The 14,892-nt window shown below is 40.2% G+C and overlaps 1 protein-coding gene across 1 annotated transcript in view; it reads left to right on the top strand.

The window, feature by feature from the left end:
* Positions 1–14,892, top strand: part of PTPRF (protein tyrosine phosphatase receptor type F) — a 257,441-nt gene that overhangs the window by 55,182 nt on the left and 187,367 nt on the right. Inside the window, exon 3 of the mRNA XM_082311797.1 lies at positions 1,845–1,986. Within this exon, the coding sequence (XP_082167923.1) occupies positions 1,845–1,986 (142 nt within the window). The remainder of the gene's footprint in view (positions 1–1,844; positions 1,987–14,892) is intronic.

Here is a 14,892-nt window from a genome sequence, read left to right as displayed (position 1 = left end):
AGTTTTGTTGTATAGTGACCATTTAAACATTCTAATCTGAAAGTAGATATAACCTTTATAGTGAATTTGGTACTTACTGTGGCTGACGAGAGGTCTATGCCATATTATATACATTTATATGAGCAATTTCATAGCTTTATTTACATCAGTTTTGATACATAGTTGAGGCATTTTTATTGTGTTAGAAGATAATGAATAATATCTTTCTTCTTTTCCTAGATAACTATTAATTTAACCTTATTACTAAGCTACTCTTTATTTGGAGGAAAATTGGAATTCAGTTTAAATGAAAAAATTAATAAACAACTGATGTACACATGCTGAGTTACTACACAAAAGAGGTATCCATTGTTAGCAAATGAACAGCATTTCTGGTCAGTGTCTGTCAGGTCCTTAGTAGTTGTAGGTCTCTTCCTCTCACATAGAGTGTGTGTTCTACTACTAAAGGATAGTAAGGGCAGAAGAGCTTTTCTGCTGTTTCATCTCTTAGCTTTTTAGTCCTTATCACTGAAGCGAATTAATTTGTGCATCTGACTTTGTCTTGTTTTAAAATTTGGCAGTAGCCCTATCCTGTGTAAAGGTTATAGAAAGTTTAGCATTTTGTCACAGTTTCATATTTAATTTAAAATTGAGTATTCAAAAAAAATATAGTGATGCTCACATTTCTCTGTCCTGTCTGCTGCTACTTGACCCCAAATTAAGGGTTTTTGCATACTGTTTCTGTTACTTAGAACAGAAAAGCTATTCCTTGCAGCATGAGGAATAACAGATTTTCAGTGGTCTTGGTTACCTTTTGATTTCTTCCTATTTCTCCTGTCACTGCAGTCTTGTGGTGCATGTTATTTTTCTCCTTCCTGTTTTCGCTCATTTGGTCTTTATGCTGTGAGAAGCATTCCTAAACAGGGCTCTTGAAAATAGGGGAAAAGTTTTGCATGGAAGTAATGCAGGTCCTAGGCTGACGTCCATATGTCTGGGATGAAGTATAGCTTAGTCTCTTCATCTCCCCCTGCAGTTCCCAAATGACGGGAGGGCGGGCCTGGTGCCTCTCCCTCATGCTGTCACCATCTGCGGTAGAGTTAGTGTTTCCAACTTTTTTGTGCTCAGTAATAGGAGAAGGATGAGTTTGGCACTAACAGTGGCCTAAGGCTGTGCCTTGCCATTAAGGAATAGCTTATACTAACCCAGCTGCAAACTAACAAATACCTCTCTCTTCCCCGTAGAAGTTAGAGTAACGCATGTTACAGCTTAGCAGGATGGATGGAAAGGCAATGATTTATTAAGGACTTAATTTATTATGCTGGGGAAGGAATTGTAATTACATCGTTGTTGATTATGCCAGAGTTGCAAAGTAGCCGATGCTGAAGGACATTAAAAACCCTTACTTTCTGCTGCAGTTAGCAGAGGTACTCAAGGTTTTATTCTAGTTTTGTTGCTATTTTCCTGGTAATCCCACAGGAGTATATCATTCCGCTCTTCCATCAAGGTGAAAGTTGGCACTAAATTGCTATCAGTGTGATTAGTAAAACCATTAGTGCAAATATGTCTCAGATGTTTTAAATCATCAGATCCACATCTTTATTACCAGGTTGATAATTTGTCAACCTTAATTGATTCATAAAGAACCTCATTGGATCTTCATTTGTTCTGGCCTCCTCATAGGAAAAATATGTTCTTGACTCTGGAATTTTTGCATTTCTGGTCTTGGAATGCTTGACTAATTGCATGGTATTTTATAGCTTACAGAGCTTCTTTTGGTTTAGTTTTTAACCACTGGATTGTTTTGACTTTTCAGTTTTTGTTGCAGAAGATATCAGTAAAGAAGTGTTTTCTTTCCATTGTTAAAGGTTATTGAGTTTGATGATGGATCAGGATCAGTTCTGCGGATACAGCCCCTGCGTGTTCATCGAGATGAAGCTATCTATGAGTGCACAGCAACCAATAGTGTTGGGGAAATAAACACGAGTGCCAAATTAACAGTGTTAGAAGGTAAGTGGGAAGTTTTTTCATGCCTTTGGTGGCAGAAGACATGACTTTGGCAGCTTTGTGTTGGTGTGGTGCTTTTAAATGACATGGTGATATTCTAGCTTGGTTTGGAAAAACTGTGTTCTTCCTGTATCATTTGCTATAATTTCTCCTAGTGATAGAACCTAGTGTTTTTGAGACAATCATGAAAGGATGGCAGATTCTGAACTTTCTTTATTAGTTGTATTGTCTGATTGGGATGTGTCATTTCTAACTTGGAGGGCTAGCTAAAGAGACATTTGTATACTGTTCTCATCTGTTTGCTTTGATATAATACCCATCTTCAGGGTATCTAAGAATTGTATCTGACAGTCAGACACTTAATCTATGTTGCTGCACCTTCTGGATTAAATCGGCACAGTTCTTGAATAGATTTTCAGGTTACTCTTCAGCTTTTGAGCTTGATGTGGAATTTAGCTTGGTTTACTTTTCAGTATAGTCACAACTTGTTGTTCTGTTTCTCCTCTTAAAGAATAGATTTTGATCCTTGTCTGCTATATGAGCAGGTTTTACTTTGCTTGCTATGTTGTTTCTTCTAAATGGAATGTTTTGTGGAAGAATGGTGTATTAGATATAAAAAGGCTTGTGATCAGTTGATGATTTTTTTTAGATTAGATTGTCAGAATTATTGTCTGCTTTTCAGGAAATGTTTTTTTCCACACATCAATGTGTTGTAGTATTTGTTTGTATATAGGATTTTGTAAATGTACTGAGATGTTGTAAATCCAGGGCATTTGGCTGAATGGATTTTTTTTTTCCTTGCATTTACTAAGACAAGCAGGAAAAGGCTTAGGCAAATTGCTTAGTGTATATGGATTGATGTAGAAACTTCTGAGTAATGAAAAAACTCGAGTGGAAGGCATTTATTGTTGTATGATTTTGAACCAGCGGAGGCTGGTTATCCCAATGGTGAGTGTGCCAGCCATACATGACAAGTTACCTATTGTCCCCTGTTCTCCCATCCCCATTTATAGTGTAGAGGTAATCATATTTTCCTCTCTGCTCTGTGACAAAGAATACATTAAACAACTGTAATGTGCTCAGACACTGTGGTGATGGGAATCATAGAAATCATTCAATACTTGATGTGATTGTGTCTCTTGTTTCTGGAGGTGGGGCGTCTTAAAGGATCAGCTTGCTCTTCAGTAGTAGTGTTATTAAGAATAGAATAACAGGTGCTATAGACTTGAAAATTATTGGAGAAAAAAAAAAAAGCAGATCTTTTTTGTTACTTCTTGCCTTTGCAGCCGTGTCTGTGAGTGCATAAAGCTCAGTGGAGCTCTTTCAGCAGTTTACGTGCGGATCTGCATTTAAATGGTTCTTGCAACTGGATTTTAGTGATACTAGATACTTGAATACCCAACTGTTCCATGCACATTCCTGTTTCCTTTGGTTGCAGTTGCCTTTATGTATCTTAGATATGTATGCACATGCACACACACAGTAATAACTTACTTGCTCTGTGTTAAATGTTCAAAGGCCCACAGAGGCATGCATTGCATAAAGGAGCACAACAGTATTTCTCAGCTCTGTGGTGCTCCCGCTGATTTCCTGATGAGGTAAAACTTGCAGACCACCACATAAATAGGGAATGATAGGAAACACCAGAGACAGGAAAAGACATGCGTGCACACTGTTTAAGAACCACAGAAGCAAAAGTCACTACCAGTCAGGCACAGAGGCTGCTTTTCTGTTTGGAACCTTCCTTTAATTGCGAGTAATGCTAAGGTCAAAAACGATCTTCAGGCTGGCGGGCTGTGTTTTCCTTTCTAACTGAAGAGTATCGACCCCTTGCTGAGCACTCTCGTAATGGGCAAAATTAAGAAACATTTGCTGTATTACAGTTTGTATGTGCTTGTGCATATAGAGTTGTGAGCTTGATTACAGAGGATAAAGAGCTACATGTGCGTCTTATGTTGGCTTAACTGACAAAGAAGATGAGTTCTGTTATGATGTGTTTAAGAAAAAAAGGTTTATATTTCTCTTCTGAGATGTTCTATGGACAGCTCTGTATTTTTTTCAGTCCTGCTATTTTATTGTTCAGTGTTATCTGCCTTAGATTATGCTGTTTCTGCATTTTGGGAGTGTGAATTTTTATTATTATTAATATTCCTTTGTTTGCTTACATGTGGGCAAAGTGGATATTGCAACTCAGTGCCCTGGTTGTGGTTGTGTTTAGTCTCAATGGCCTCCAAAACATAGTGGTAAGTGCCCCACCTCTCTGTTACGCCATCGCTTTCCTAACATGAATTTTGTAGAGGTATTTGAAAATGACACATTTCATGTGGAACCCTCGATACTCTCAAGACTGTCAACTAGGATTGGATTTTCCCTCTGCTTCTGGGGTTAAAATAATTTCTGTAATTGCTCTCAGGTGGCAGTTTGAATGATGCAGACATTCTGCACTTCCTTTCAAGAATTTGACTAATGCAGTGGTCCCTGGTGCATGACAAAGCTCTATCATAGACGTCCTCATGGTTACATGCTGCTAAATACATAGCACATATTGATTTTTACATTAAAAAATCCTTTATAACAATAAGTTTTAATGCTTCTTCACAATTTGCTCTTTAGAACATAGGCCTTAACATTAAATCCAGAAGTCACAGTCAGGGTTTAGCAGGCTGTTATTAGATGTCTTTGTAGCTAACTAATCTGGAGCTTTATTTTATTTAGATTTCTGTGATGTTGTACAGATCAGAGGCAGATAATCCTTTCTAATTGCCGACTTATTCCATTCTGAATATTAAGATAGAAGCATGAGTCCAGTCTCCTGGAGGAATTGGGAATTCTCACATAAGTGAATCTCTTTTAACAGTTTGGTTCCCTACTACCCTTTCATTCTCTGCTCCCATGTCTCTCATTTTTCCTTTTGAACTGCGGATCCTGTTGTGACCAAACTACGTATACTTAGTGTAACTGGAAATTTTTTCTCCTGTTGATAGTAGGAGAAATAGACGTGCGCATACCTTCTCTTCTCATTTCTCCTGGGTAGCTGATAAGCTGAATTATGTATGAGTCATATTGAACATTTCTATCTTTTTTTCCAATTATGACCTGAAGCAGCACAGAAGTGCGTTCCTGCCTGCCTGGCAGAGGAGGAAAGCAGTGCAGGGAGGGGAGGGCTAGAATCAATAAGCTGACACACATTCCCAAGAAAAGCCTCAGGGACAGTTAGTGGCACTAACAAATTAATAAATATATTATTCAGTGGTAATGTTGAGAATTACAGAGCTTTTTAAAAAGGGAGATTATACGAAATGTGAGTAGGAACGATGCCAGCATGGAAGAACGTGGCAGTAGGCTGATTGCAGGCGTGTCTACATGGTGTCCTTCCAACAAGACTCCTTGTACATTCAGCATTGCGGCTGAATTAGGAAAGGTGACGATAACCATGTTTGTCTCATTGCGCGTACGCCGAAGCATACCTTCAGTCTGTGGTTTCCAGCAGTCTCCACCCAACAGGAAGATAGGGAAAAGCAGTGCAAGAAAAAGTCTTCAAGGGGCAGGGAGGAGTATAACAATTCTTTGGGAAAGGAAGGAGGCTTAAATAAAACGTATATTATCAGTCCCTTCTCCCAGGACTTTCCAACTTGGACATCTGGTTAGAGGTTTTGATTTTCAGAACTGGGAAGCTATTTAATTGTAACTCGTCCTTTAATGCTCTGCAGGCAGTTTTTTTTCCACTCCTCTGTAACCCAGAGCATACACTCATATCCAAGTGACACTGAATATATTCAGAGTTTCATTTCCCTTTGTTTTTAAGTAGGTTAAATGAAAATGAAAATACCATCTCCAGTTTCCATTTCCAGCACAGATCTATGCAAATGCCCTATGCCCCTATGCCAGACTCCTAATCATGCGGCATGTAGTTATCTGCCTGGAGAGCGCTGCCAGGCTCCACAGGAGAGCAGCTCCTGGTAAAGAGGACAGACGGCAGAGCCGGGAAAGGGTTGCTTGCGCGCTGGGTTTCAGTCTCAAGGTAACCTGGCAAGTTAAGTTTTACTGGCTGGCTTTGCGCTGTCAGAAGTCAGGGAAGTTTTGGTGTGTTTCAGTGGAGCCCTGGAAAGTTCCCGAGTGCAGCAGTTGTCCCCGGGGTGGGAAGCACCTCCACCTTATCGTAATTTGCTGTTTACTGAACCATGTCTTGAGCTTAATTTCTTTCACCATCTGCCAGCTGCATTCCAGTTCCTGGGGTTACCCTGTTTGAAATGCTGTAAATGATAAACATTTGACGGTTACAAATTATTTCTGCAGAGAGCTAGATCTCAGAAGGCCTGAAACAATATGCCCTTTTTGTAAACACTCTTCTAAAAGTGATTTTGTCATTGGAATAGTAAACAGAAGTTAGCTATGTTTAATCCTTGTTTATGTTTGGTTAGTTACAAAAGGATCAGTTGGATCATTGTACTTTGGCTCATGTTTGTCTTCATTGCTTTTGCATCTTTTTGCCAAGAAGAGTTTCTAGCAATGTGTTATAAAATTGAACCAATTATAGAAGGGAAATTGAATCCATTCGAATGTGCTCATTCTGATTGTGTAAATGAATTAAGGCTCCCCGTACCCTGCTGCTCCTGGGATTGGTAGTACTCTCTTCACATCTCTGGTCAGGAGAGGACAGGTCTTTCCTCTACATGTTTCATGTTCATTAACTGTTCCAACTTCATTTGGTCTCTCCCCGGGAAGAAAGAGTGCTGTGATGGCAGAGGTCCTACTCCTGTTCTTTGCTCTCTACACAAGCAATCCAAATAGTACTTTCTATGAGGAAGGCAGTTAATGGACCTCTGTAACTATTGCATTTCCAAGAGCTGCAGCACAGTGAATCTCCACGTGCTTCACTGCTTAGGGAAATGTCCTAAAATACAGTGATGCACAGAGAAATGAAGAAGCCTGAGTGTGTTTGCTTTGCATTAGATCATGGCATGTCCCATGCTTGTTAAAAAGGGAAACATTAAGCCAATTACTTATGGTGGCCTCATTGAGAATTTTAGGTTGTCACCTAGAGGAATGTAAATCCCAGCTCACGTAGACTTATGCTGTTAAGGTATAAACAGTGTTCACAAGGAAAGAGTGTATTGTGCTGCTCAACAGCAGGTTGCCTGGTATTGGTCTGGTAAGTCAATTTTCACCTGTCATCCTGCTAAGAACTCTAGTCATTTCTCAGGTACTGAACAATGGCTAGAAGAATCCTAAAAGTTCAAGGGAAAAGAGGTGGTCTCTTGGTCCCATAGCACACAGATGATTGAGCAGAATTGGCAATCTGTTTCAATTAGACCAAGAAAATGTACAGAGACTGTTTTACTTGTATCACCATTATGTCACATGGTGTGAATACCTAGGCTGCCGCAGTATCTGAAGAACTGTTTCAGCTATTTAATTTTTGGTATCTATAGGGCACCTGTCATCTCAATCCAGGTGTGAAACTCCTCTTTCCCTTTATTTTTACTTACTTTCAAAGACTGAATTCAATAAGAACATTAGTGTTACTCTTACAGTTTATTTTTTTATATTATTTAACAAGAAAGGCTTTCTTGGCTGTGACTGAGAGACAAAGAAGTAATTTTCTCAGGTGAAGAAAAGTTTTAAGTGGTGTTGGTTTCTCCTCCAAACAGGGGAGTCAGCAGATCTTTAGAACGTATCGGACCCAAATGCCATAATTTCCATTTCTTATCTCTGTTTAAATGATGAACTAATGGCACATAACAATATAATGTATCTGTGATAGCAAGTTCTATCAGAAGACTGCCATGCACTAAGGTTAAGATCCAGGTTCATTCCACAAGTTTATGAAGCAAGAAATACAACCTTTGAAAAGTTTTATATGAAATATCACATAGTTAATGCCAAGCTGAACCCTTTGGAGCTGTGCACTCCCATAAAACCTGGTGTCCGAAAAGGTACTGACCTCTTAATCTTGAGAACATTTTTCTTTTACAGCAAGTGACTGTTTCTGCATATTGCCTCTCAAATGAGGTCCTATGAGATTACACCTGTAACAGGATGGGATGTTGTCATGTTCTTATCAGTGAGCTAATGGCATCAATGATATTGCAACACCCAGAAGCAGCACCTGCAACTGAGGAAGGACTTCCCATATAAAAGCAAGTGAGCTTTAAGTGTCAAACAAACAAGAAGGAAGTATATTCTACAGAATTCTACAAAAGCTCTAACAGAGGGTTCGTAGCTAGAAGTTGTCAGCGTCCAGTTGTAGTAGTAAGAGTGCAGTTATATCCTGTAAAAGGACTTCTCAGAGCTCCTTGTCTCACAAAATTGATTTATTCCAAGTTTATTCAGCAGTTTATAAGCGCTGACGTTGGTACTGGAAATCATGTTCACTAAGAATTTTTGTCACCAGTAACAGTTGTCTCCTTTCTACTTGCTCCATTTCTCAAATCCCCCGTGAAGATATTCAGAAATGTGGATACTCATTCAGAGCCTTGTGGCAACCTACTGGTAACTTCTGTCTGTTATGAAAATTGCTAATTGAGCCCTGGGCATTATTTTTTCTCTTTTCCTGGGCTCAGGGTGTAGAGACAGGTTGCTTCTCACTCTATGGTGTCTTACAGCTTCCTGCGAGATTGTCACAGAAACTCTGTCAGGCTGTTCTACTGCTGCTCTGCTATCAAAATGTTCAGCCTATTCCAATAGGTAAATGAGGCACAAACAGATTAGTTTAACTCTCTGGCAGAGATGCGCTCACGCAGGCAGGTTCCTGTCTTGTTGGGGAGGCATCCCTGTGGGTTGCCGTCTCCCAGCTGAGACCAGGGATGGCCAGATGACTTCTTCTGCATCTCTGTTCCAGTTTGAAATCAGACAGGTTAGATTAAATCGTCTGTGGTTTAAACTAATCTGTTCTGACTCTCCATTGGAACAGATCATTGGTCCCAGCTGGGAGGCAGCAACCACCAGTGCTGCCTTTCATGTCGCTGCAGAAAGGCTGGCATTCCCATGTGCCCCGACCCCCGTGGCCACAACAATGTCTGAAAGCTTAGACAGGGCTGGGATTTTGATGGTGTTGGTAGGCAGTAAACCAGGGTGGAAACCTTGGCTCAGGCCTTGGCTAAAAAGAGTGGTAGTCTAAAAAGGGCGGGAGAGTGGAGCAATGAAGTGAAGGCTGCCAAGGAGATGTGTGTCCCATAAGCTTTTTGGACTAGATACTACGGAGGAAGAAAAGGCAAGAATAACATAGGTGTAATGTAACAGATTGTAAATCTTGAAGTAAATACATTTGTTGGGAAAATGCGGGTGTTTAGGTTGAGATGTGCACTAGCCGATGTCCTAACCTGTACCAGAAAGTGGCCAAGTAAGCCTCTCCCTGCAGTAAAATCCTCACGAGTTTCATAGATGATCTGCCAGTCGTCTTTTCAATTCTCATAGTCTTAGTGGTCCTATTCTGCACCCGTTCCTGTTTGATTTCAGGGACTTCTTTTTGAACATGCCCAACTAGAGATGTGCGCACAAGGAGCCTTGCAAGTGTCTTTTCAAAAGCACTGATGGATCCCTGAATTTTGGAGATACACCATCAGATGTATGCTAGGATCATAGTTGCTTTTTTCATTCAGTTGGTCACTGGCTCGCATAGCTTCTCTGTGTTTCTCTCATGCACCTGTGTTCGTCTTCTCTCCTCTTGTTTCCAAGCAATTTATGCCAGGCTTATAGCAAAAATTCTTAGTATTTCTTATGTTTGTTCCCATTATCCCTGTCACTTAAGGTGATTTGGCTCTTCTCGCTTGATTTTTTTGACTGTCCTCTTTATTTACAGCATCTCCACAACACTGTCAATTTAATACCCGCCTTTTGTGCAGAGGTTGTTAATGCATCTAGTCATTTCAAAACTGATATTTGAGGAACTTGTTGATAGAGACCATTGTTGCACTACTAATAAAAAAAATAATGAACACGAGTGTGGAGTTGATTAGGTGTCAGTGATCCCCGATTTGGCTCTTGGAATGTGTATCTGGTAATAACTAGGCTGAGGCTGGACCCGGTGACTCTTCGGATACTAAACTGAGTTTGGAGGACTGGCAGCCAGAAGAAAATACTTTTATTTAAAAAAAAAAAAAAAAAAAAAAAAAGGACAGGAAAACCCACAATTATAACTTAATCAGTTTCTTATTGTAAAAGGCACTTTAATGGGAATGTATTTAATTCATCTGGAACAGGCAAACAAGAAGTTCGTTCCTTTAGATAATTTCAGTAACTGTAAGCCTTGTCAGAATCAAAAATCATGTTTCTTGTCAGATTTAACATCTACTGGTGACCATCAGAAGCTAAAATAATAGATCTTTATCATCAGATGTTTCAAAAGACCTTTCTTATTGCTGGATCTCTTTCAAGATGCCTTGTTCTGAGAGCATCTGTAGCAACCTGTTATTGGCAGATGTGCTCTCTGTAGCTTCTATGTCAGTCCTGCTGCTGTCTCCTGCTGACTGATAAAGTTAGTTGCTGGTATGTATTTGTAGAGTCTTTGAAGTCTGTTAGGTTGTGGAATAGCCTTCTGAAAGAGTCAGTAGCTCATTGTTTGAACTATTGGAAATTAATGGGAAACGCTGCTTGATAATGCCATATGGATTATCTGCTTTGCTTCCAAGGAAAAAGGGAAGGGCAAGAAGAAGATGTCCTGAAAAGCCTTTCTGAGTCCTTAACTACTTTGGCAAAATTATCTTCTGTATCTGCTCATAACCGAGAGACTCTGCTCAACACTTAGTGACCTGTTGTCATTTACTGGTATGCCATGACTTACGCAGGCACTTAAGAAGACATAGCACCACAGTGATCTTCTGTAACTTCTTCTGCAGAAGTGGGAGAATATATCCACTTAATAGAACTGGAGAGTAAGTTCTTAAATGGAAAATGGAGCATGGAGAGAACAGGATGTGATAACCATGACCGTAGGGAACACAGTGCTTACAGCTACAGAAGCATAAATCTCTGCATGCAGGAAAGTTTCTATACAGTCGTCTTGCGCTTATGTTCTGTGCCTTATCTTCTTCCTCTCACTAAAAAAAAAAAAAATAAAATAATCACAGCCCCAATTAAATCACTCTTGGAGAAATCACTGTTTTAAAATGAAAGCCAGAAAAATGTGAAACTGGAATATCAATGCATGCTAATAAATCTGTAGCAGCAACAGCTGTTCAGAAGAGAGGATGCCCATGTAGGCAGTAGTATGCTTCATGTGTCACTTACCATACCCATGGAAGAAAACATTTCACAAATACTTTAACATCCTCTCCTGCAGAAAAAGGAAAATCACATAATTGCTACTGATGGGCCACCTCTTGGTCTTGGGTCTGAGTTGTTCACTGTACAAAACAAAGCTGACTTTGCATTAAAGACCTGTAATACTGATCATTCTGACAGCTGGTTTCTGTGCATCATGCTTATTCATAAGTCCCACATCTAGTTGTCCTTATGGATCTCTTGTTGATCTTGTATTGTTTTTATACAGTCTGGTGTCAGGAAGGCTGTACATTTGTGATGTTTATTAAAATGCAGTGTGCAGATAATGAGCAAAAGGAATAATTGGCCCTAACTTTGGATGCAAGGAAGTAATTTTTGTGACCTTTCATTGTTAATTTGTTACTTGAGCTGTTAGTGACTAAAATATGGTTGGTATAAAGATGATCTAAAATGCATGCATTCCATTTGCTGTCTTAGAAGCCCACAGAATCTTTATAAAAGTATTAATCTTGTAGTAGTAAAACCACACCTTCCCCATAGAGTTTTCTAACAGCTGTTTATTCTTGTGGATATTTCAGTTGGGTAATAAAGCAGTGACTCTTTCTGGCGCTCTCACCTGCTCAGATTCTTTCTGCCCAGAGCTCCAGAATAGCTCTTTCAAATCCTTTATCCTAAGGAGAACCAGCGGGTGTGAGGTATAATAAGATCTGTCTTTTCAAGATCATCTAGTGCCTTGATGAGGCAGGTTGGATGATGCCATGGGAAAACACTGCAACGTATTCATCTGTCGTGCTAATCCTGTGCTCTGTTCCTTCAATCCTTTTATCACAAGGGTCCAGCCTGGATGAAACCTTTCCAAGTTCTCGGTGTATGAGTTGGAGAAGTCTAAATAGCAATCGGAGCTATAGCTTTATCCAGCTGTAGTGTACGAATGTTGACTGTTGTGTTGCTGTTCCAGGCTGGGACTGGGGGGAATTTCCCTGCGATAAGAGTGCCTGTCGGCACAGAATACAGAATGCTTTAAATAAAACTAGCTCCACAAAATGCTACACGCACCAGAACCTTTTAGCTACTTGAGACCACTGGAAAGGTGCTGGAAACATTAACCTGCTGGAGACCTTAAAAATCCAAAGTCTTGCTTTTTGGTACTACAGCTCCAAAATGGTGCTTTGTTTACAAGCAAGGCAATACTGGAATTTATTTTTCTATATCTCTTTGATTTAGACAATGCCACAGTTGGTCCCACTGAGGAGAAAGTCCTTGGAGGGAGAACAGAAATCATAAACATGTTGATGAAAAATGCATGAACTGCACGCAGGGTGGTGGTAACAAAAGCTGTTGCAGGGGAAGGTAATGAATTGGAGAATGCATAGTCCAAGATGACAGGATATCCGGTATAAAGAAGGGCAGACAAAGAAGGTCAGGAGGAGGAACAGAATGAGCCTTTTAAAGTAAGCCTGCATCTCCTTCACTTTGAGTCCCAGCAGGGAAGAGTAGTGCATGCCAGCAGTGCTACAATTCGAGGAAGTGCCTTCCAGATGGAGCTCCATGGCAAAACGCGTGACAAACAAGCCAGGCAAAGCAGAGAGCTTGCTGTCCCTTGGAGCCTGTCTGGAAGGGAGATGAGCCCAGCTGAACCCCTGGCAAGTACCAGTCCACTGAAAGTCGACATATGGTAGAGATGAAAATGGTTCACCTGGTAGAGTGAAGAGGTCAGCAGGGAGTGCCCTTGCTCGCATGGACCATGCTCTGTAAGAAGACTGGGTGTTGTCTTCTGCCTCCTGCCAGGAGGTTAATTAGGACAGCTTTTTTTTCTGTAAGAATATCACTGACATGAAGCCCAGCTATAGATTATGCATGTAGATGTGTCATCAGCAAACCCAGCATTGGCTTGAATCAAGTTGTTGAATGGGTTGAGGCCAGGGGGAAACTCAGTGTGTGTTCTCTACAAATAAATGATTTGCTTGCTTGATTTGGATGTGAATTTGTCCCTTCAAAAAGTAGCACTGCGGAGAACCTTCACTGACACTTTGCCTGCAGGAATAACGTGGCCTCATGGAAAAAACAGCAGTTGTTTTGCCTAGAGGTGGTAGGCTTAATCAGAGTCCACCTGATTGGCATGTAGCACGCATCCTAACATTATAACTTCTGCCTGCCATGTGCTCATAGTCCTGAGGAAGAAATTGCTGATCAGATGAGTAGTATCTAGACTTGAATTTAGCAAACATGAATAAAATCTTTATCTTTTGCAGTAGGACTTTCAAAAGGGGGGAAAAAAAGAAAAGGATTCTGGAGGATTCGTGTTTTTACTAATTAGACACTAAAAATTGTAGAAGTGCTAAAAAAAAAAAATAATAAAATAAACCCTTAGCTCTTGCCCCGGGCATGAATTTACTCACTTTAGTTTGTTGTTCAGTTCGGTTCATTGATCTTGTCACAATTGATGATTCATTAAGTTGTGACTACTGTAGAAATTACAATGCACAGATGTAGCTGTACTGCACATCTGTGTGTTCCCAATGTGTTAATGATTTAAAAATGCACTTTCTGTCTGGCCATCCACTGTACTTCAAGTGCCAACTGACATTTTGTATTACTGAGCCATTTGTTGTGGTTGGCAGAGGGAAAGTCTTTTGGTTCTCCTTGTACTTTTTTTTGTTACTTTTATCCATATTTCAGATAGCTGAATTTGATTTTCCCAGCAACCTTGGCCTTGCAGAACGCGAGTTGTGATGTCTGTTTCTTTCTGCAGGCTGCCACCTTTACCAATGTCACGTGCTTTCTCCTGGTGTTTGCTTACAGCAGATGGGGTTATTTCCTGCATCGAGACATGAGGAACATGTCAGGCTCAAAAGCAGGATTTGCTGGTTTCCTGACTTGCTCAGGATTCTGAATTTTAATTTTTGAAGTTTGACTGAGGTGTCGTCAACTTGGTTCCTAGCTTAATGCTAACAACTCAGTTTATCTAAAGCTTCTCATCCTAGCAGGTCCCAGAAGACCTCAAAAACCTTCAGTGTATTGATTTACAGGCTGATTGGCACCAGCGATTCAACAACGTGTGGCAACACTGTAAAACAACTTAATTGTTAAACGTTCCTCTAGCCTTTTCCCTTAATTCAAACCACTATTCAGACTGGTCCGTATTAGAGACTTGTATTTGATCAAAGCAGAAATTGGAGGAGTTGTCTGTCTGATGGAGCATGGCTTTGCATTGATGAGGCAAGCTATGCCCACTGTTAAATCACAGTAAGGTTATGCCCGTGTTGTGTAGTTAATGCATTTCCTTGTGATTACGTTCTGTCTTGCGATACCACTTTCTAGCGCAGACAAACCCATAAGACTCCTCTTGCTTCAGGCCTTTCAGGGAGTACCCAGGGAGAGCAGACTGCATCTGTTCAAGCACATACCAGCCAACGAACCTGCCTCTATCCGTTTCCAATTTGATCATAGGCTCTGTGGCGAGAGGGTCCATGTCTAGCATCTTTCACTTGCATCTTCTTTGTTTCAGCCATACGCATATTTCTGAAAGCTAGACCAAAGGATATCTTTAAGAAGTTATATACTATATCATCAAAAAAAGTGCAAAGCAACTGTGAGTCCAGCACTAACGGGTCAGTTTATTCCAATAATTAAATATTTAATTCCAGGGTTGAAACTATATAGTCTCAACTTTAATCCAAGCCATTT

The sequence above is a fragment of the Platalea leucorodia genome (assembly GCF_965183815.1).
Source record: "Platalea leucorodia genome assembly, chromosome: 5".
Lineage (NCBI taxonomy): Eukaryota > Metazoa > Chordata > Aves > Pelecaniformes > Threskiornithidae > Platalea > Platalea leucorodia.
This window is presented reverse-complemented; position numbering and strand designations above follow the sequence as displayed.